This window comes from Theobroma cacao, chromosome 9, assembly GCF_000208745.1.
Source record: "Theobroma cacao cultivar B97-61/B2 chromosome 9, Criollo_cocoa_genome_V2, whole genome shotgun sequence".
Taxonomy (NCBI): domain Eukaryota; kingdom Viridiplantae; phylum Streptophyta; class Magnoliopsida; order Malvales; family Malvaceae; genus Theobroma; species Theobroma cacao.
Genome location: NC_030858.1, coordinates 28,107,283 through 28,129,656, shown reverse-complemented (window position 1 = coordinate 28,129,656; position 22,374 = coordinate 28,107,283). Strand labels below are relative to the sequence as shown.

The 22,374-nt window shown below is 34.6% G+C and overlaps 3 protein-coding genes and 1 pseudogene across 4 annotated transcripts; 1 reads left to right on the top strand and 3 right to left on the bottom strand.

Annotated features, from left to right (window-relative positions):
• On the top strand, nucleotides 46-14,516 carry LOC18589762. Of its 2 annotated transcripts, XM_007014877.2 has the most exons (18): nucleotides 46-197; nucleotides 286-385; nucleotides 497-550; nucleotides 662-714; nucleotides 1,716-1,749; nucleotides 2,710-2,800; nucleotides 3,992-4,083; nucleotides 5,025-5,099; nucleotides 6,437-6,528; nucleotides 7,901-8,030; nucleotides 9,516-9,605; nucleotides 10,357-10,422; nucleotides 10,746-10,837; nucleotides 11,891-11,956; nucleotides 12,079-12,145; nucleotides 12,615-12,703; nucleotides 13,087-13,213; nucleotides 14,052-14,516. In XM_007014877.2, exons 1-18 carry the CDS (start codon nucleotides 61-63, stop codon nucleotides 14,094-14,096), a joined length of 1,500 nt encoding a protein of 499 aa, XP_007014939.2. In that variant the 5' UTR covers nucleotides 46-60; the 3' UTR covers nucleotides 14,097-14,516. The 2 variants fall into 2 exon arrangements, with proteins under 2 accessions (XP_007014939.2, XP_007014941.2); XM_007014879.2 differs by lacking the exon at nucleotides 10,357-10,422.
• Nucleotides 14,563-17,762, bottom strand: LOC18589761 (annotated as a pseudogene).
• On the bottom strand, nucleotides 17,863-18,567 carry LOC18589760 (histone H3.2). Its single transcript, XM_007014875.2, has one exon. The coding sequence runs from the start codon at nucleotides 18,385-18,387 to the stop codon at nucleotides 17,977-17,979; it is 411 nt and encodes a 136-aa protein (XP_007014937.1). The 5' UTR covers nucleotides 18,388-18,567; the 3' UTR covers nucleotides 17,863-17,976.
• Nucleotides 20,140-21,181, bottom strand: LOC18589759 (metalloendoproteinase 3-MMP). The gene has a single exon (XM_018127112.1). The coding sequence runs from the start codon at nucleotides 21,152-21,154 to the stop codon at nucleotides 20,222-20,224; it is 933 nt and encodes a 310-aa protein (XP_017982601.1). The 5' UTR covers nucleotides 21,155-21,181; the 3' UTR covers nucleotides 20,140-20,221.

Genomic DNA, 22,374 nt, shown 5'->3' with positions numbered 1-22,374 from the left:
TTGCGCGGTAAGCAAAAATGCGAAGTATGGCACAAAATCCCCAAGGCGGGAAAAGGGAAAATGCAACAAAATAATAAAGTGCAAATCTCCACAAAAAAGAAATTGGATCGATTAGCTGTCTCTGTTGTGTTTGTTCTAATGGACAAATTCTTGGTTCCTTCCAAACCCTCAACTGAAAGCCCTAAACCCAAGCCAAGGTATCTCTTTGTTTCTTTCAATCTCTACTTCTCTGAAATTTGGGGTTGAATGATTGATGCAATTCAAAATGTTCTTTTGAATCCAAAGATGTCGTCCATGGCAAAGAAGCATACTCGAATTGAACGGAAAGTTCGATCCTAAGTACCGCCACGACCTCTTTGGCCTCCTCATGCATTCTTATTCCGAGGTCTTTCAAATTTTCTTCTGCCTTTTTCTTTTTTTTAATTTTACTTTCATTGTTATTATTTTTTAAGGTTGATTTTGTTCAATTACTGATTTTTGTTTTGTGATAGCTTAGATTGGGGCATTTCCGCATTTTTATCACATTGATGGAAAGCCGTGTCAAACCCATGTATGCATCAAATTCTTTAGGGACATTTACAAATTTTTTTTTTGAGAACTGTTTCCCAGCTTTCCTTACTCTATTTAATCTGTTGCATAAACTTAGACATCTGTTTTGTAGATTAATCGGATAAACAATGCTGTGAATTCAGGTGGCCAACTTCCATTCAGAATGTTAGTGGTTCTTATCTCTCTTTTTTCTCCCTTATTCTTTCTAGTGAATATTTATGTAACTTGGTTACAATTATCACTTCTGAATTCTGATTATTATCTCTGTAATAGTTTGTCATTGGCTATTATTAGTCATATTTAACTCAAGAAATATCTTTGTGCAATGTAATTTCCTCACTAAATACTATTTTGACAGGGATCTGTTTCACTACTATAATTTGTGTATAAGCATCCGTTGTACATAACCCATCTGCTAGAGAGAGCTAAGTATTATGACAATTTTTATCTGAAAAAAAAAAATCAGAAATAACGATGCCTGCAAATTGATTTTCAAACCTTCTTTTTTGTAATGATGGTGATACTGTTCTATTGTTATTTGTTGTTAGAAAAAGGTGATAATAGACCTGTAGAACAAAAAATAATTAATTTTTACCTGTTGGAAGCTAAATGTCAGTGGCATGAGCTAGTGTTTGGATCCGTCACACCTTTCTAGCTGCATTGATAAAAGTTGGGCGCAATGATTGGAATTTTGACCAAATGCCATTTAGTATATTTTTTTAAATAGTTACAATCTCACTTTTTGAGTAAATAAAATTTTAGATGTTTAGATTTTTTTTTTCAAGTTATGGTGTTAATTGCGAATGACTCAAAACTACAGCTTTTTCCCTTAGACTCGAGCTGTTTGCTAAATATTTCAATTTAATTCTTAATTCTGTAATTATTTATTTTTGTTCCAAGTGAAGATCAGAGATAATTTGATTTGGCCTCTCTTTCCAATGTTAATTCCTTCTACAATTACCAGTTACTACTTACTACAAGTAGTTCTCTTGAGAATTTCTATGATCATCCTATTTGTTTTAGCATTCAATTGTGCATTTTCTAGATTCTTTTGAACAAGAAAAATTGTTGTTTGGTGAAGCCTTTGATATCCTCTCTCTCAGATATTATTTATTGATACCTCTTGTTTCATTTCAAGAGATAGTTTAATATGATTCTCTTTTCAGGCAAGGAATATCTGCAGTTGACTTTGACAACAAGGTGATACCTCCCATTAATATCTCATTAAATTATAGCTTCTGAAATCTTTTGATGATAAATTTACCCTACTAATTGTGTTTCTTGACTTTTTTTTTTTAGGTTTATACAAATTTCTTGTAATTGTAAAGCTAGTCATTTAAGAATGATATATATATGTATATATTATATTGATTTGGATGAGTAAGAATGACATATTTTGGACTTATGGTTCAACTCGAAGTAGGGGTTGAGTATGACCCTAGCTAAACTATTTAAACTTTGGTTTCAGAATAGTCTGAACATATTTAGAAATTATCAAGCCATGTTTTGAAGTCAAAATTTGATTTTATGAGAAGCCAGACACTTATTTGAACTTCCTGCAAAATAACAGTCGCATTTTAAGGTAAAAATAGGTGACCATTTTTTTGGGTACATGTTACTTGGCTACACATGGGGAGCTAGCTCTTTCTCATCCTGTAAAGTCCACCCTCCCATCTCCAAGATTCGAACTTAAGGCCTCCAGTTTGAATTTTCAAGTTCTAACTACTCGGTTGTCCCCCTGGGCACAAAAACACATGATCATACTATAACACTTTGTCAAATTGAAACTACTGTTCAAGGGCATAGTCATAGGCATGAAGATTTTTCATTGGGTTAGTATGTACAATGGGTGTTTATTGCAGAATTATCGTGTCCAAATGTTAATGTGATATCTGCAAGCATACTAGAAACCATTGTGTCTACAAGGCCTATGCATCATGCCACTAAATAGGCGAACTAATTTGAGTTTTACTTATTCTGTTGCAGTTGGTGTGACTAAATGCGAGTTAGCCAGTATGAATAAGAGATACTTGCTATTTCTTAATTTTCTTCCCCTACCTCACCCTTTGCTTTCCATTGCAACTCCTACTATTCTTTTTGTCCTTCTTTCTCTTCCCTCTCTAACCTCCCCTAATTTTTTTCCCATATAATTGTCTCCAGGGAATTTACTTGGTGGCTGTAACAAAATCAGGGTGCTTAACAGTGCATGACTTTGAGACTCTATATTGCCAAAGTAATGATTCACTGCCACGTAAGTTGATCAACTAAAGGCTTGCTTTGCCTCCCCCCCTTGCCTTTGTGTTAATCTTCAGCACATGTATATGTTGGCAGAGCAAAACAGATGCTTTTTTTTTACTTGGGTCTCTACCATATTTGCTATGCTTACGTAAAACTATAATGTACATTATGCCTGATTTTTGTGCACAAGTTAAATTGAAAATTGCATCATTAATATGCTTTTCTGACAATATCCAGACATTTGTGGGTAACACATGCATGTATGTAGAAACCCTAAATAAAATTCCTGCAGTTAAACAATGGTTTTCTGAATTAGGAGAGAAACATCAGACAATATTGTTCAAGTGGCATACCTATTTAAACATGGTGGCTTTGTATTCTTAGGTAATTTGCTCATGATTGGACTGAATATCTGAAACCATGGTCTGATGTGCACCTTTTTCCATGTTAGGGGTAGGGTACAGTTATGAAAGAGCAGAGGATAAGGTCTACATACTTACTCTATAATGCTTAGTAGTTGCTCATTTGGTAATAATGTGCCATCCGGGGATTTGGTTTAGGTGTCAGTTTGTCATGATGTAAATCTGCCACTCGAGCCTCATCTTCTTGAATCGTTGGTTATACAGTTATTTTCTCATCATTCACTGGGTAATTATATGTCATCCAGGAAATTGTTTTGGGGTTCAGGGTGTCATTGTCTAAACCTGCCTGTTTTACAGTCAGAACTCATTTTGGCAGCCCTTCTGCATAGTTGCCATGTGGTTACTCATGTTTAGGTCCTGCTCATGGTGTTGGGTGCAACAAAAGAACATATTGCATCCGCAATGTCTTTTGCATAATATTCTCAACATCTATGATGGTCGTTGTTAGTTGATTAGTAGGTCTGTTAGTTACAAGGATGATTGTTTCACCGTATCTCAACCTTAATGATCCTGGATAAGGATGCTAATGAACTTGGTGGCCAAAAAAAGAAGTCACTTGTTAATCACTCTTCTTTAGATTTTGAATTTCAAGTGAAAGGTACATCGTTTCAGTTTTTCCGATCTGGACATTTTTTAAGAGTATAAACATGTTTTATTTTACTGTTTCCTTGTTCGTCTGTTTTCATTTTCTTTTATGGTTTCCTATCTGGATTCATACTTAGGTTCAGCTATCATGTATTCTTGCCAATCTATCTCACTTGTTTGTTACTTCTTTGGAATAGGCTTAACCGAAGATGAAAGTAAGCACTTACTGCACCTCTATTTGCGACAACAACTTGATGTTGTTCGGTGGAATCTTGCTAACCAAGATGAGGTTCAGTTCAGTTACATATCCACAAACTATTATATGTTTAGATATTGTAGATGGTCTAATGACATTTTACTTCACTGTAATTTGCACTTGCCATATGTAAAAGGAAATGGTTAGCATAATGTTCTTGTATATATTTGACTCCAGCTTATGGGTGGTAGTATAACTATAGAGTTTACTAAATGTCATTGGTCAAAATTCAGTATATAACTAACAAATAATGTTTCTGGTGGATTTGCTGTTTTCTTAATTTGGATATTTTCCTTGATGATGACATTTCCAACTAGTGTGGCAATAACTATTTCTGTTTTACTCTTTAGTTTTGTTCTTCTTTATGCTGTAAATGTTTGCCTTAGTTTTTATTTATTATTATTATTTTGTAGCTTTTTGTACTAATCAATTTCCAACATCTAGGGTTTTAGGGCATGCATAGATCTGGCTGTCAAAACTTTGTAGCTTGCTTATTAAGGTTTCTTGGCTTCAGGAATACACAAGTGAAAACCACTGTTTGAATTATTTAAGAAATATAGCATGTACATATGGATTAAGCGGAGTGGAATATTTTTGGATTATTAAATTTCACTGATATGAGTTAGATCTGCATTTACTCATGTTCACCTCTAGATGCATAATGTTTCCAAACATGAGACATACCTTTTTTTTTTTATGTCCAAAGAAACTCGAATTTCATACTTGGATTCTCTAGGCTATTATTCATGTATGGGTGGTCAAGAGTTTAGAGTTCTGTTTTCCTCTATTTTTTGTCACTGTTTTTCTAATTTGATTTCAACAGCACTGATCTAATTACTTTATGTGTCTGGTTTATATAGCATTAATTAAATTGTGAATGCTCTGATGGATGGTGCGTAATGTGGTTGTAACTGGGTTAATATCATTTTTTATCTTGGACTTCTAACTTTTGACATGGTTGTTTACTTTTCTAGGTTGCTTGTACTTCTGTGAAAAGTAATGAAGTACTGATCTTTGATATTGGTTACATCTCTTCTAAACCAGTTGAGGTAAGTTTCTCTTTTGGTTTTCCTGTCATATATGAAAAGTATCTTTATTGAATGTGATATTACCAAACTCCTATGTGGATTAAATAATCATAGATTCGTTTCTATCTATTATGGTCGAAAATAGTTTTAGCATGTTAATCACACTGATATAAATAAATACAAACATCTACTACTATATTCATTATTATCTACAAAGACCAGCTAGGGCATTGAATAGCAGGAGCAGAATTTCTGGTATTTTCTATAACGAGGTGTCAATGTATCTCTGGAGAGAGAAAGAAGATTGGCTTTGGGGACTTGCAGAGAAACTTGAAGTGTTTAGTTGAAATTAATGTAGTTTCATTTAGAAAGCAACTTTTAACAAGATTCTGAGGGCCATGATCCTCTGCTTCCATTGCTGACCCATAACCATACTATGACACTGCTTTTGCATCGGCACAAAATTTCTTCTACCCCCTGATATGTCACCATATTGACATTTGGTGGTTGGATGTACAATTTGGCCTGAATTTATGGGAAATTGCTGACATAGGAATGGATATGTTTTCTAAGGTAAAGAGAACTTTTGAGTTCTTACTAACTTTAGGGTGAGAGAAATTGAGAAAGCTATTGGTCTCAAAAGGAGTTTTGAATGTATGGCATTGACAGAATAGGGTGTGAGGGAACAATTATATAATTATTGAAGTTAGTTATAAGACACTTGGTTTGGAATAATATATCTGACAGACACGGACCCATTATCTGGCATTTATTCATGAGACGAGGAATGAAAGAGGAACTCTTCCACATCAGGTTGATATTCCCAATGGGTTGTCGTAATGGAATTATGAGTGACTGCATTTAGAGATTTGGAGTTTAAGCCTGATAAAGTATAATGGAGTTTAAATTCAACAATAGTTAATGTGATTTCCTTGCTGAATTTCGACAGGTTGATATAAATTATCTCTTGCTTCCTTGATTCTCTCAAATTTGGACCTCTGTTCTGCATTTATTCACTTCTAGCACTGCAGAGTTTCTGTGGTAGCTACTTTTGATGCACTTAATGTGAATTCTTATAATGTTCAAATACATGTATTTGATCTGAAATTTTTTATGATCATCCCCTCTTAAGCTCCAATCTGATCCTGTATTAGGATATGTAAGTAAGAGACTTCAAATAGTTTTTATTAGTCATATAATTTCCAAGTATGTGATAAACTGATTCAAATAAATCAGTACAGTTGTCAGTTTTATTCTTTTGTTCAAAAGTTAACCATCAGGGAATTATTTTAGTTTCCTTATATCTGGTAACATCCTCATTTTAATGTATCATGATAATTTGTTCACTGTTAATTCAGGTGTTAAGAACGAGACGCTCTCTCTCTGTTCTTGGTTCTGAAGTCTATAAGGGTCTATGTGATATAGCTTTTACGGCAACTGATGATTCAAGGTTTGTAAAAAGCTGAGAAAAATATTTCCCCCCTCATATTGGATATGGATTTTTGAAAGATGAAAAATAAATACGAAATTATGAAAAAATATAGTAACTGTTCAGGCTTATCGTGAAGAAACCTGAACTTGGTTATTGAAGTAGAGTTGTAATATTGAGTTAGTAAAATTGACCCTTTCATATTGAGAAACCACTTTTGTTAACAAAGTAGAAAGGAACACTAAAACGTCATAAATTTTGGAGACAATTTTGAGTGGGCTGATGTCAACCTGAGAACTGCATTTAAGATTATTATTTTTTGTTCTGCTGTGGCACAAGAAGCTTAATAGTTTATTAGAGGTTTGCCTGGAACATTCTTTATGCCTTTCCTCTGCATATCTGGTTCCTTCATGTTAAAGTTATGCTTTGAACTTCCTTCTAAAAGGAAACTTTATGTTTTTGTGTTTTCTACAAGAACTACTTAACTCTACATTGGTATCCATAAGACGACTAGTTTGAGGTGAAAGCTATTAGTCTAGAGTGTTTGCTTCACTTGTATCCCATTGCTAAAATATTGACATATGAGTGTTTTTTTTTTTGTTTCAAATTTCCATAGATTGTTAGTTTTGCACATGAAGATGAAGACAAGGTATAAAACTATACTAGAAGCAAGGAAAGCTATTATTGTTAATCATCCTATTTATTAGGCCATTCTAAATTATTGGTAGTGTTTATAATGTTCTTTCAACGCTAACCAAAAATCAGAGAAAAATACCTGAAAGTATTCAATATTGGGAAGAGACATTGTTGTGAGAAACAGCTAGTTATTGATCCCCTTTTCAGATTTTGAACTAGCACATAAACGTTAGGTACAGATACATGTTGGAAACTATTTTCAGAAACTTGATGGTGAGAAACAATCTAGTTATTGAGCCCTTTGTCTGTTTATAAACTTGTTTAGCCATCTTTGCTATGACTTATACCCAAATATATCTTTAGAGTGCTCAGATCCATAATTGCCTGGAGTTACAGATAATAAGATAGTGGGGGTCCTGACAGGCCAAGCAGCAAACTAACTGATAATTCGGCCACATTGTTGCTGTTAGTTGTTGTTTAGGCATTGGAATTACTATAAGTCAAAAAGGATTTGAAGTAATTTTTCTTGCTCTAATGCCAAGTTAACTAATATGTTATTTCTTAAATTTATTCTAGTAGCTGTTATTAATTTTGGATTCAGTATTGAACTTTTCCGATGGCTAGTTTTGGAATCTCTTTTATATTACTGGTCATATATGTTGGTTGATGACATTGTGTTGAATCGATTTAAATTTTCATGAGGTTTGTCTTTAGCTGCCAGTATTATTCTTTTCTTCCTGATGGTTGGTCACCGTAGGTTGATTGCTTCCGACACGCATGGCATAATCAATATATGGGATAGAAGAAAAAGTGTTCTTCCTTGCCTCGAGCTTATAACTGGTTCCTGTAGCACCCTCAATACTATCCAACCGCATGTGGAAAATCAGGTTAATAAATTGAAGACCTCTCTTAATTTATTAAGAAGTTACTTATCTGAATCTGTAGGAGAAAATTATTTGTATGTCATCTTTGCTTTTTCCTTTTATGAGATGAGCATGAGACTTGTTTTATGTTACATGTTACTGAACTACATATTGAAGTGGTAAGAGTAGAGTTTAGCATTCATTTGTTCAAACTTGTATTAAAGGTGCATTATAATATTGAATTGAGAATTGGCTTTACTAGTCAGGCTTCAAGTCTTATAAATTTGAACAAGATTCTGATAAGGGCACCAAGTTATTGTGGAACCTTTTCTGCCAATTAAGAACAATATCTTTTCATGCGTGCTTTACTTGTCTAAATGTCAATGTAGTTAAATAGAATCAACAGATTCGCAAATGAATCTTCTATGGCATATATCTTTACATCTATGCGATACATAAAAAATTGAGGTCCAACTATTCCCAACCTGATGCATGTTAGTCCTCCAGACTCAAGTATGTTGTTGGAACTTCGTAAGGGTATTCTTGATGCTTGCAAACAAATGTGGGAGCTCAATGGGCATTTCACAGAGTGTTGTTGCATATTGAGACTGGAATCCCCTCTAATGCCATGATGCATTGGTGTTGATAGTAGTCAGACTTTCTCCCCTTGCTGGCTGGAAAAAAGAAAAGGAAAAGGAAAAGGAAAAAAGATTTGGAAAAAAAGGAGAGAACCAAAAAAGTTTGAGGGGAACAAGTAAGTTAAAAAAAAAAGAGTAAAATTGAAGGATAAATAACATGAAATATTATAACACAGTACCATTAAATATGAAAACTCATTATTATGATATATAATTGATTTGAATGGAAGGAAAAAAAATCTATAAATGATTAGTATAATCAGTAAAACGAAATCCATAGTTATATGTTATATTATTTGAAATGCATAACTATTAACATAATATACAAAATTTAAAACAATGAACATATCAATCTATAATGTAATTAATGCAAATTAATACATCAATTAGGATTAATGTGAATTTATAAATGTTGAAATCAATTCTAAAACCTATTTGTGGCTATTCTTTTGTAAATATAATACAGGTGTATGCTTATTTAAACAAATTATATGTTTATTTTCAATAAACAATATTTTTAGTTTAAAACTTACAGCATAGGTGTTTATAAAATTAGAGAAAATGTTTACCCATTTAAATAGAAAAAATGGCACTTATAGCATCGAAATGGAACACTTCTAGTTTTGTTAAGAAATCTATGTTATTTGGTATTCGATTTACTGAAGTTCTTATATTATATTTTGTAATTTTTCTTGGCTTAAGGCATTGTTAGCAACAAAAAAGTTAGTAAAGTTATTGAAAATGCACTCAATAGAAGGAATGTGCAGGTGTATTTAGTTTCTTTTATAGATGCTGTGCATTTTGTGGTTAGTAATGTTTTCTTTTTAAGCTTTTGAATAATCCTTAACCTTGAAAAGTTCATTTATTGTAGACAATTTTTGGTGCTAGTAAGGATGGGAATATATATATGTGGGATCTTCGTGGAGGAAGAACAGCTGCTGCTTTTCAATGTCATAATGAGGTAAGACATTGACGTTCTAATTTTTGTCTAGGAATACACACCACCAGAACAGGAAACTTTTTTAAGAAGGAACATGTAGAGTTACAGTTTAAATTACTTAAATATGGTTATTTACTTTTAAAATGTAAATCCAGCCCCTCCAATAAATTACATTTAGATAAATCTAAATTTCAAAATATATATTTTGATTGTGCAAGTTTGTGATTGTACTTTTAGATTTTTAAAGCTTTTCAAATTAATGTTCCTGCTTTTACAAAGCTATTATATCTTTTACTTTTATGGTATGTAGCTCAATGCATAGTTCTTCCATAAGGCAAAGCCAAGCCCATCTATTAACATTGCTCAATTTCAGGACTCAATTGTAATCAAGATGCATAATAAATATTGGTTATTCAGCTTTTACTTATGCATTTACTTTTTGAGTTATGTATGATCCCCAAGATTTTATATAAGGGAAACATGTAATGAAGTTCATTAGCCACCCCTTTAGGATGAAATCTTTGTTTGTACCCCGCTTGTAATCTGTTGCATGTTGGCAAAAGTATGTCAGACTGTTGCTGGGACTAACAACCCTGCTAAGGACAAATAGTCCAAATGGTGCTAGCAGCAATCTTAGCCACCTTTTGTCACTGTCAGGATCCATTTATTTGATGACTTATCTTTATGCATATGGTTAATATAGCTTTGGTAGTTGATAAAGTTGTATCTTAATGATACATGCAGTGACATTTGTAATGTTTGACTCATTTAGGCAGGTCATCCACCTCTAATATCTTTGAAGTTAGCAACAATGCTGGAAAAGATTGGATCTTTAAAGGTATTCATGATGAACTTGGCCACTTTATTTCCCTAGGGAAACACATGTGCTTCTGTTAGACTTTCATTTCTATAGGGCTTTAAGGTGGATAATTTCATTGCCTATGAACTACTAATATTTATGTATGCCAATATCCTCTTGAGTCTACCTGTTCATGAAAGTGCATTTTCATATCTTTATGTAAAAACATGCAGATGTGAAGGGTTCTTAGTTTATGGAATATGAAATCCAGGGGAGCATACTTTCATGTTATAGTAAAAACATAATCAACATTGTTGCTTTCCATAATATGCTCTTAATGACTTGTTCCCTTCTCTTTTCAGGCACAATCAGATATTGTTCCAAAGGAAATACACTCCATTGATCTTGATCCTTCTTGTCCATATCAATTGGCATTCCATCTAGATGATGGATGGTAGGTTGTGGAATGATACCAATTTATTGCCTGTGAATTTTTTTATCAGTGATTAATAATCAAAGAAAAGCAAATATATAGCAGTCTTGATATGGAATGCATTTGCCTACCTATTCATTGGTGTTGATCATGAATCTACTGATTGTGGACATATTTTGCCAAAGCTTCCACCCTCAATAAATAACCATTTGCTAAAGAGTGACTTCCGTTTTAAGTTTTGAATCCTGTAGATGCTTGATTTTGGCTACCAATTTATTATTTCTTCACGAGTTGTTTTATGGCAAGCACCCTCTTTCCTTTTCTCTCTTACCTTTTACTCAAGAGCAAGTCTCATTACATCATTAATGGCCATGTGTTAAAAAAGCCCACTACTCTCAATGGCCACATAATGGGGTTTCAATAATTGTTACCCATTTTGTATATTAAAGCTCATTTTAGTACTGTTACTCATTATGTTCGTTAAAGCTTGTTCTTGAGTAATTGTTTCTTTCTGCTCTATAAATAGAGCTTTGACAACTTGTTTTGGCAGAACAAGATTCTTTAGACATAGGCAAATAGACTTTCAGTCTTAGTTCTCTCTCTCTCAAATTTGATTCTACTTAGCCATTCTCTGCCCTATTCTTAGCCTTGCTCTGCCGTTTACTTATTCTCTACCCTTTGTTCATCAACACTTGTTGTGACACTCAGTATTTCAGAGACTACTCTAGTTTTTCTCTCTGCCTATAGCACATCTTTTTTAACTTATTTGCAACACTACCTCTTTTTATCACAAGAACCTTTTATACAAATCACAAGCAAGCATCAGTAATTTCTTCAGGTCACTTTGCATGAAGTGCTGTATGAAATCTAAATATCTTCAGGGTTCATTTATGTTAAAATGTTGATTGCAGAAATTATAACTAAATATTATTGCGCCATGCATTCAATCTCCTTTGTTATTTTTACAATGATTAAAATGTTCATTTGCCAATAAGGTAACTCGCATTAGAGACCAAGAAGATTGGAAGCCCCAACTTTGATGTTTTCTTGTGTTTATTTCCTCATTTCATGCAGGTCAGGTGTTTTGGATATTTATAATTTAAGAGTTACACATGTTCATTGCCCTCCTCCAGCTTGGTTGTAAGTAAAAGTTGAATATATTTACAATTTCGTCATGTATTTATAGGGGTATTGGCAACTTGTGTATAATAAGTTCACATTTACTTGTTCTTGTTCTTTTCTTTTTAATTTGAATTTGTTAGAAATGGAGCCAGCATATCAGCTGATCTACTATACTTGAGAAAACCATCATGGCTGCCAACATCTTCTGTAAGGTTTTTTTTTCACTGGATTTCCTTGTTCAACTTTTTTTTATATGATATTACAGAAATGGCCCAGTCCACAAGTCCACTATTCACAATTGGTTGCAAAACTCAGGATAACCTGGGCATTTGTGTCAATTTACTTGGAGGGGAAATAATTGGTCACATTAAAGGAAACATAACTTCTGATCATTGTGCAACAATCAGCTTAATCGTCGTCATATAATCCTTCACTTTTGTACTTTTGACAACATATATTCTATGATTGTTACATTGCATATGGTACAATGCATGCTGTATTGTCTCTATTAACGGCATCATTCAATACTTAGCAGCATATGCATCAGATAGCCTTTTCTTGGGTTTTTTTTTTTTTCCACAACTGGGGCTCAAACAGTCATACTTCTCCCTCGGAGCAGAGTATTGTTTTACTCATAAAAAACATCTTATCTCACACTAGTATATGTCTGCTGCAGATTTACGCGGTCGGATCATCATCTGACAGTGGCATTCATATTTTAGATTTTTATCCAGATACCAGCTCTCCCAGCCATGTGGACTACAAGTAAGAGACTCCTTACACCTTCTTACATTAGCCATCAGGTTCTCTGGAGGTTGAATTGGTTATTTTGGATGGACAACCTGGTTTACATTTGCTTTGTTAGGTGAAAACATGTCGAATCTTAGTACTGTTCTTGTGTGAGTAAGAATGAATCAAAACAAACTGTTTTGTTTTTGTAGCAATAAATGCTGCTTATTTTTTGGAGTGCTGTCCTTGGTGTTGTGTTGCAATCTCTTTTTGATGGCTGCATTAGGTATTTTATAGGCATGGCAGTTACTTTCATGTACAAGACACCATTCATAGGAGGGTAACTGCATGTTGCTTCCAGGAGTTGATTTTCTTTTTCAAAAATCTTTTTTTCCTTTGTGTATCTTTTGTTGTTCTAGGGAGGATCTGCAGAGTTTGTCCAAGATGAACTATCAACGGAAGCAAAATATTTTTGTTCCATTGTCTGAAGGTGTAACCACATGTGCAAGTCATCCCCTTAATGGTACCATTGTAGCTGGGACGAAGGTTAGTGTTTTATTCTGATACCATTAGATGATGGGTATAGTTTCTTTCAGTTCTCTAACTTCTTCCTTTCGCTCTTATAAGTTACTAATATGCGTTTTGAAAAAGGGATGGCATCATTTATAGGTGCCAATTTCCAAGCACAAGAACTTGTGCCTGACCAGGAGCTTGTGTACATAATCTCACCGGACAGAAAATAGATATGCCCTTAGGAAATTGACAAGGGCATTTTTAATAACCATTACAGCCAAGCCAAATAACTTTCAGTATTCAAAGTTAAAAGTTTAAAAGAGAATAGACTTGTACCGAAGTCCTAATCGGAGAGTAAGCAAGCACATGTAACTGTATGGACTCTTCTTTTGCTATTGTTGTTTGTCATACTCTTAAGTAACATTGCTTCTTCTTTCTGATAACAAGCAAGAACTTTTCTTTCCACAGCGAGTATCAATTTATACAAATCAAAATCATTATGATCATGATTTATTTCAATTTAAAATCAAGTAGTGAAACATTTACGAACAGAAATTGTCTTTTATTACCAGGATCATAGATCATTTAACAAACTTTAAAATTCTATGATACTGAAGAGCCTACAACCTTCAGTTGTTTGAGTTGGTTTCTGAAGCCTTTCACTACATGCTTGAATACAATAAAGTTGGCATTTTTTATTTTTTTGGTGGTCGACATAGTGGCATAGCTTATGCCCTGTTTCGTCATAATATGTATTGAAATCATTGTAGCCGTATATCATCATTAGCTTTAGATTTTAAAGTTCTTATTGAATGGCATCATTCACTTTTTCCTGTCCAAAGTCTGAGTTTGAATGAATGATTGGTTTCAGCATTCATCTTTGCTTGTCGTTTCTCAACCACGCCAGTCATTCTGAGGCAGAAATTTGTGTAAGCGACAGGAAAGGCCATCTGAAGTTAGGAAACAGGAGTTTTTCCCTACAGCATGCCAAAGAGTCCCGAGGCAAAAAAGCATTGAAGCTGGTAACTCAGAACTGTTTGATTGGAGTCTATCAGTTTCAAATATAGGATCTTGAGATCAAGTGCAGGGAATGATTTTGCTGTATGGAGGATTCTTCATTAACAGGTTTGTTTTAAAAGACAAGCTCTGCTGTATTATTGTCAATCTTTTTCTGGCACTTGATTTGTATAATTGTATAATGAATAGATTGCAAGTAGCTCTTGTTTCGTTATAGAGTAGATTAGATTCACCAGGATTCCTGTCTCTACAGTTTTGATCTTCCTAAAGATGCTGTATTTGTATCAATATACGCCAAATTAGTTTGGGACCCTAGCCATTACAAGCTAAGCAAGCATGCCTTCAGAGTTAGACCTCTTTTCACGTATTTAAATAATTGTAGTAAGACCTTGCTTCAGTGATTAGTCTTCCACCTTGTAACTCTGGGAGAATTTTGGTGGAAAAAGTAATTACACAACCGTCACTACAACTTCTATACCCTAAATTGAGACGAGAAGCAGAAGCAAAAGTAGGTTTTGCATTCAATACTCTTGATTTGCCGATAAAGAACAGTAATATAGTTAAACACAAGTCTATCGGATAATGATTTTTGTGTAACAACGCCTGCCAGGGGGTGTTCATGCTGAGGCCAATAGAGTTTTGGCCGGAGGTAAGAGAGCAACACAATCTCTACCTGGACTTGCAAATTTTGAATAAATCCCCATAAGCTCCCCTTTTGCAGCCGTCTGGTGAAAAGCAACCAAAAGCTTTGCACAATTTCTGCAACATGTATGTATGTATGTCAGCTGATCTGAACAGCCACTCACAGAGTAAAACATAACATCTAGGAATAAAAGGAAGAAAGACCATACGTTAGTTGTTCCAGAGTAGCCTGTGTGGTGCTTCAAAGTTTCACTCCAGAAAGGGCTCCTATTAAGAGTACAACGTGCTGCATAAACAGCTCCAGCAGCAATCATAGATGGGGGGTACAAAACAACAGTGTTATAATACACAATACCGAGTTCAGCCAAGAAAAACACCATGTACTCCATCTAAATAAGGCCAAAAACCACAAGATATACATACCAGTATTACAGAAATGAAAACAAATTAAAGAAGTGGTTCAACAAAATTATATGTACTACCTCTAACTGAGCCAAAAAAAAAACTACCTCCATATCTGGTGAAACGGAAGCCTTGATATATCGAACAAGGAACACATATGCTGTAGGAACTGTTAAATACCACTCTAGCGTCCCTAAGATTGCTTTCTCCATTGCAAGCACCTGTTCCTCAACATAAGCATTGTCTGATATGCAGACTAAGTCCTTAACCTGCGAATTTGATAATAACATTCAGAATCACTTCAAATGGGTGAGATTGAAACACCATCAAGTTTTTCAACACTAATTATACAAACAAGAGAGAAGAGCTCTACCCGTGGAGGCCAGAGTTCTTCATATTTGCAAGCGATGAGCATTGCACCCAGACCAACCAACTGAAGTTCATACCTCGATACAACCTTCTTCGAGAGATATCGGTCAAGTATATTAATGGTCAAATAGAGGCTTTCAGGCATAAGTTGAAATGAGTTGTGAACTTGAATCAGCCAGTCCACTAGAATTTTTCTCATCCGTACGTTTGAGTGGCTGTGACCAGAGGAAATCCTGGACTTGGGTATCATTCTGCAGCCATTTTACCAATTACGAGATAATGAATGAAATAAATAAGGAGGGACATGGAGAAGAGAGATGGGGAAAATAAATGATTAAAACAACATACTTCTGTGGACTTTTAGAACTTGTAGAGGTCATCAACATATTCTACAACTGCTAATTCATCATTAACATCAGCAGCATCAATACTAACAACATGATCCTTTAACTCATTTGTTACCACAGCACAAGCAGCCTGAATCATAAGCCAAAACCAGTTACAACAAAGAACAAATAAAATATCTTTCAATTGATCTAAGAACAATAACATGGAACTACAGTTGAAAAAGAAAACATCTAAATTACCCTGCTTTGAGCACTAAGAATTGAAGTGTCTTAATATTCTTCCTAAAGGACCTTTGATGCGAGCTTTTTTCACTAACCGGATTGACATTTGCCTCATCATTTGAATTTATCAGGATGGCACTCTCAGGTTTTGGGTCATTAGATGCCTGCTTTCCACCTTTTTTCTTAACCATTTCTTCATCATCAGAGCTATTAGCAATTGTGGTATCAAGGTTTGGCTTATCAGATAACTTCTTGTTAGCTTTAGCTACCTTTTTCACATTGCCGCCTTTGCCATTAACTGGTAACCCATCACCAACTGCTGCTACAACTGAGTTCTGCAAATTAAGGGTACTAATAGATGTTCAATGCAATAGAGTTGGTAATGAAAAAACATAATTGACAAAAAAGTGACACAAGGCAAATTACCTTATTCTCTAGTGCAGCTGCTTGTGCATTTGCCAACAGTTTTGCACAAAAGCCCCTGCGAAAGCAAAACGAAAACAGGTCAGAAAAACACAAGATGCAGTGAGAAGGAGGGAGAGAGAGGGGACCTTGTAATTGGTCGGGTAATATTGGTTGGGGGCTTCCCTTCAATGAGTTGTAGAGTGTCAAGATTTCCAATGTCACACATAGCTCGCCGATTTCCTTTCGCTACTTCATTCTTCACCTTGCCTCCCCCTGAAACCGTGGCCAAAATTTTTTTAGTAACTTAGACAGTAGTCAAAGGACCAACAAAGAACCAAGAAATGGAGCAAAATAAATAAAAAGAAAAGGATCAAGGAAGAAACCATGTGAATGCAATCCCAGATGACATTCATAAAAGAGAACAATAAAACAAATTTGATATAAACCCAGAAAATCCCATGAATAGCATAAAAAAAAAAGGGAAAAGAAAAGTCCTTGAAGAAGTTGATGCATTAAAAAAAAACCCCGAAATATCCGAAAAGAAGAAAGAAATAAGAGAACCCAGAAAATGGGATGAAAGGATATTTACATTTAACAATTAAAAAAAAATCATATATTTACAATGAATCAAGAACCCCATTTTATCTATAAAACACACCAATACAATTGGAAACTAAACAAACATATGCCAATGACATGATCCAAAAAAATAAAAGATCAGGATTCTAAAAAAAAAAAACCACAAATTGGTTAAAAGATATAATCCCAAGATTAAAATGAAAAAAAGGTCCATCCTGATCGAAAAGCAGACATATTTACCTCTGGGGTGCTGAGGAGCAGCAACTTTGTTGTCAATCTCCCAGTAAAGATGAAATCTCTCTTCCTTTCTTCTGTGTTTTTTTTTGTTTGATTCAAATGATGTTGCTTTTTGGGAATCCTTCACTACTGATTTTCTTAATTGCCTAACGGTCGTATTTTTGTTTTCATTTAAAATCTTGACAATTTAGATTATTCCCTGACTCCATGTTCGCCTCAATAGGGTCTAGGGACTCTGGGCTATGCTTAGCCCCCTGGCCCAACTTTACGCCACTGTATCAAACTCTATATATTCCTTTGGTTAGAAATAGAAGCAGGGTCATTCATTCACCTCAAAACAGAGGGACAGAAGGCTTTAAAGTTATGCAAAATGTGACCCAGCCGTTACTCATCTACCCAAAAAGAAATACAATAATTGTAGTGTCCCAAATGCTTTATCCAGAATCATTTTTAAACCAAAAATATTGAGAGAGAATAATTTTAGTCAGATTGAACAAAAAATTTATATAACAAAACCCACAATGACAAAGATGGAACCGGAACAATGACAAACACAAAAAGAAAATGAAACTATTTTTAAGCTCTCTCTCCTCTGATTCTCCGAGCAAGCTGAATATCCTTAGGCATAATGGTGACTCTCTTGGCATGAATAGCGCAGAGATTGGTATCTTCGAAGAGCCCCACCAGATAGGCCTCGGCAGCTTCTTGGAGAGCCGCGACAGCGCTGCTTTGGAACCTCAGATCCGTCTTGAAATCTTGAGCGATTTCCCTCACCAGCCTTTGAAATGGAAGCTTGCGGATTAACAGCTCCGTGCTCTTCTGGTACTTTCTGATTTCTCTCAATGCCACTGTTCCAGGCCTGAAACGGTGTGGCTTCTTCACTCCCCCGGTGGCTGGAGCCGATTTACGAGCCGCTTTTGTTGCCAGCTGCTTACGTGGCGCCTTGCCTCCCGTTGATTTCCTGGCTGTCTGTTTTGTGCGAGCCATTTCGAAAAGGTATTTTCTTTGTTTGTTTCTCTGGACAGCAATAAAGGAAAGCAATCAGGAACAGACGAGAAAACTGATGGAGACGGAGGGATGATTCGGGGGTAATTATAGGATCACAAAAAAAATTCGTGGGAGGCGGGAAACTTTAAAATTGCCGCTTCTTTTTGAAGGATTTTTAAACGAGTGAATCTAGACCGTTGCTTATCAACGGCTGTGAATCAATGGGTTTCGAAATCCGCGTGCAGCGTAAATGGACCAATAGAATCTGTTCTTTTAAGAAAGGGGAGCGTGGAGTGTGGACCATTGACGTTTATGGTAAAGACGGCTAATAATCCGTAAAGCTAGCGAGCCACGGACTCTTGTTAAAACTTCAGTTAATTGTATTTATTATTTAGTTTAATAACTTAACTTCAATTTCTTTTACATAATTAATCTTTATAATTGTTGAATTATTTGCTTGAGATAAACTATAAATAGAGTTTATCTACTTTTACATTGCATAAAAATTATTTAAATTTTTATGAATCTATTATCTCATTAAAAAAAGAAAATATTATGTAGTTATTCTTATTATTCTATCATCATTCATTAAAATTTAACCCAGTATAGCAAACTGTACAAGAATGTATAGTTTTTACTATCTCAACAAATGTGAAGGCAAAGAAATAGTTATGGTGATGCATATAATTAAGGTGGTTATATACAAGTTTCTTCAAAAAATTTTGAACCACAGCATATACTTATCGAGTTTTGCATTTTTTTTTTAAATACAATTACGTTAATAATACTGCCAAGAGGAAAAGTCGTCACAACAGATCTAGGTATTGTGACAATATCTGAGGTGATCATCTCATCAGTAAATGCCTGAATTGTTATAGATAAAATAAATAAATAAATAAATGTTTAATTTAAGATATTATTTTCACCAAATGTACCATTTAAAAATATGACACAATTTCATTTTGATCAATTTTATTTAGGATTCCAACTCATCATCAATTTTGTTTGATAAAAAAAAAAAGGCTAATATGTCAGTGTTAACTTGGTTAAATGTGGTCATACGGCCAACAACATTATAAGTGGCAATCTATGTGGCAGTAAAAGCCATGTCATCCTTTTTACCTTTTGTTTTCTTTTACCGGATTTTTTTTTTCTTTTGGTTTCACTGTTTTTAGTTCATTGATGTCAACAATACATGATTTAAACATGTGGAAAAAAATATAGTATCTGTTTTCTCTTCTTTTCGTTTCACCAATTGAAACAACTAGTAAGTGAAATAATACTAATACAAAAGGAGAGATCGACTTTAACTGGTGTCAAACTTATACACCCTCAATAAGTTTGTTAATTCAACCGTTAGATTCATGTTTTTGTTTATCTATATAAATCATGCATCTAATTTTTATAATTAGTTTTAAAAGAACTTTTGACAGTATAAAATTTTCAACTATTCAATATAAAATAAATGTAAACAAAGATTTCTTCATAGATATGATACAGCTATCAAATTGGTTTTAAGATTTTTGTGCATGACCAGCATTCATATATTGTTAAATTTAATGACTGATTTCATAGATTATTATTTCTGTAGAACCTTATAAAAAAAACTTTACACTTATGTAACTGGAAAATAGAAAGATTACCATCTCAAATTAATTTATTTTGTTGGACGGGATTTATTCTCATACATGAATGGACTATAATTTCTAAATGATTCGAAACCAAACGAATGAATAAATAAAAGTTGTTCTATAGCTGTATCTTAGCATGCCGTAAAATGCAACATTTTTCACTATTGATGAACAAATTAATTTCAATTGCTGGGTCTAGCTCCTCACTTGTTATATAAAGCCCTGATTCCTTGAATATCATCCCCGTGCAAACCCTTGCTTTCTCCGGCCATAAAGGTAGGATACATTATGGCCCCCTCAACTGAGCTGTGGTGCAGACCAAGAAGGTGCCCGATTTCATGCAATGCAATAGTCTCCAAGTGATATGCGCCAGGGGTTACACTTACGGACCATTGTTCATCTGCATCATAGTGGAATCTCCCATCAGTTGGCGCAAAAGCGTGAGCTAAGGTTCCATCAGGGCCATCGAAAGGGTTTCCATCTGCATGATCCCGACTTTCGAAACTAATTGTGATGTCAGCATTTGTATAGTCCTCAGTCCGGGAAAAGCTAAAGTGTGTATTTGCAGCCCATGTTTGGAAAGCTCTTACAACAGGGTTAACGGCATCAGCTCGGGTCCCTGGAAGAAATGCGTAGGTGAGATGGGACTTAGAATCTGGCCATTTGGGGTTTCCTGGGAAGAAGGCGTAGTGCGCGACTGTATGGAAAGATTTAGATCCCGCAGGGTGTTGCCTTTTCTTGCCGGAACGCATCCCAGTAGTACCATGGATGATATCTGCTACCGCGCAACGAGACGTCATCATCTTTGATACTGTTTTGGAATCCAAAGTCCCAGTCGTCTTTAAATTATAGTTGAGCTGGTAAGTTTTGATGGCAGACTCCAAGAAGTCATCGAAATCATCATCGTTGGCATGAGTTTCGTTCTTGCTATAGCTCAAGTAACCGAAACTTTCGAGATACTTTTTGAGTTTATGTATGTCTTTAACCTTCTCTCCCTTATGACATCCTTGCAGATGCTGGAGAAACTCAAATGGGGATGGCTTTTTCTCATTTGAGTCAGCTAAAACAGCCTGAAACAACATGGGAAGGAAAAGGAGGAGGGTGAATGAGAAGAATGGAAGAGCTTTGGATGCCATGATGGATGATTATGTAATGGCTGGTGAGAAATTAAGCTCTTCGGTGGTTGTGACATTAGCTCATATTTGTTGCCTATTTATAGATGTAATAATGGGAAAAGTATGGAGTCTGAACCGAAATCTTGAGTCAGTCTTTGTTTGTAATATGACTTTAATTACTAGGTCTTGCAAAAGAAGACCAACTTTTAATTTGGAAAGAAAAGGTCATCATATGTTTCGCTCTATTTTTTTTCCAATATTATATTTAATTATGTTTTTCCTAGAAGTAGTACATACATAATTCTTGAGTTGACGAATTCTCAACTTATAATAGACACCAATTGGAATTTAATGACATTTCAACGGAACAAACCATTGAAGAAGGCGGAGGTTCATTTCATTTTTTAAAAAAACATGGAAGATGCTAATTGTCCATATGAAGCCATGTGTCTGTATTAAGAAAGGTTAACAAAAAACCAAGCATTGGCCCTCCAGACTTGAAATTAGAAACAATTTTTTGACTTGATTAATTTTTGGCCTGCTTTGTTAAATTAAGCATATAAAGAAAGTCAAGTTATATTGTAGTAATTATTGTTAATCATAATTAGATCAATATGCTCTGCAAAGTTAAAAAATAAAAGTGGAAACTTCATATGGGGATCCGAAAGAAAATATAAGACTAATGACTATGCTATCTGGTAAATCTAGGGACAACATCAGAAATTTTATTTCTACAGGAAAACAACTTTAATGGCAGTGCCATTTTATTTAAGGTACAACTGCATACTTTTATCACATTTTGTTGGCACAGTTTTTCAGATGCAAATGGTTTTAAGAAAAACCCAAACACACACACACTCAAGTCGTTCAGCGCAGATAAATGCGAAATCCATCGGGTGGATCAAGCTGTTTAACAATCTCAGAGACTTGGGTTTATGGGATGGAAAGTAGCTTTTTTTTTTTATTCTACAATTTCAAGATCCGTATAAAATCTTCAACTTAAAATCTCAAAATTTAACATTTCGGTATCATTTTGAGAAAGCTATTTCTTTTGTCAAATTTAGAGATTAATATATGAGAGGGTTCAAAGCTGTATAACGGAAAAGATTTAGATCATTTTGATTATGAATTAATTGACACTTGGGCAATTGCTTACTTGGGTAAAATCACCAAAATACTTTTTATAGGAAAGCTGTGAAAGAGCTTGTCAAGCCCAACTCTATTATATACTTGCCATGTCA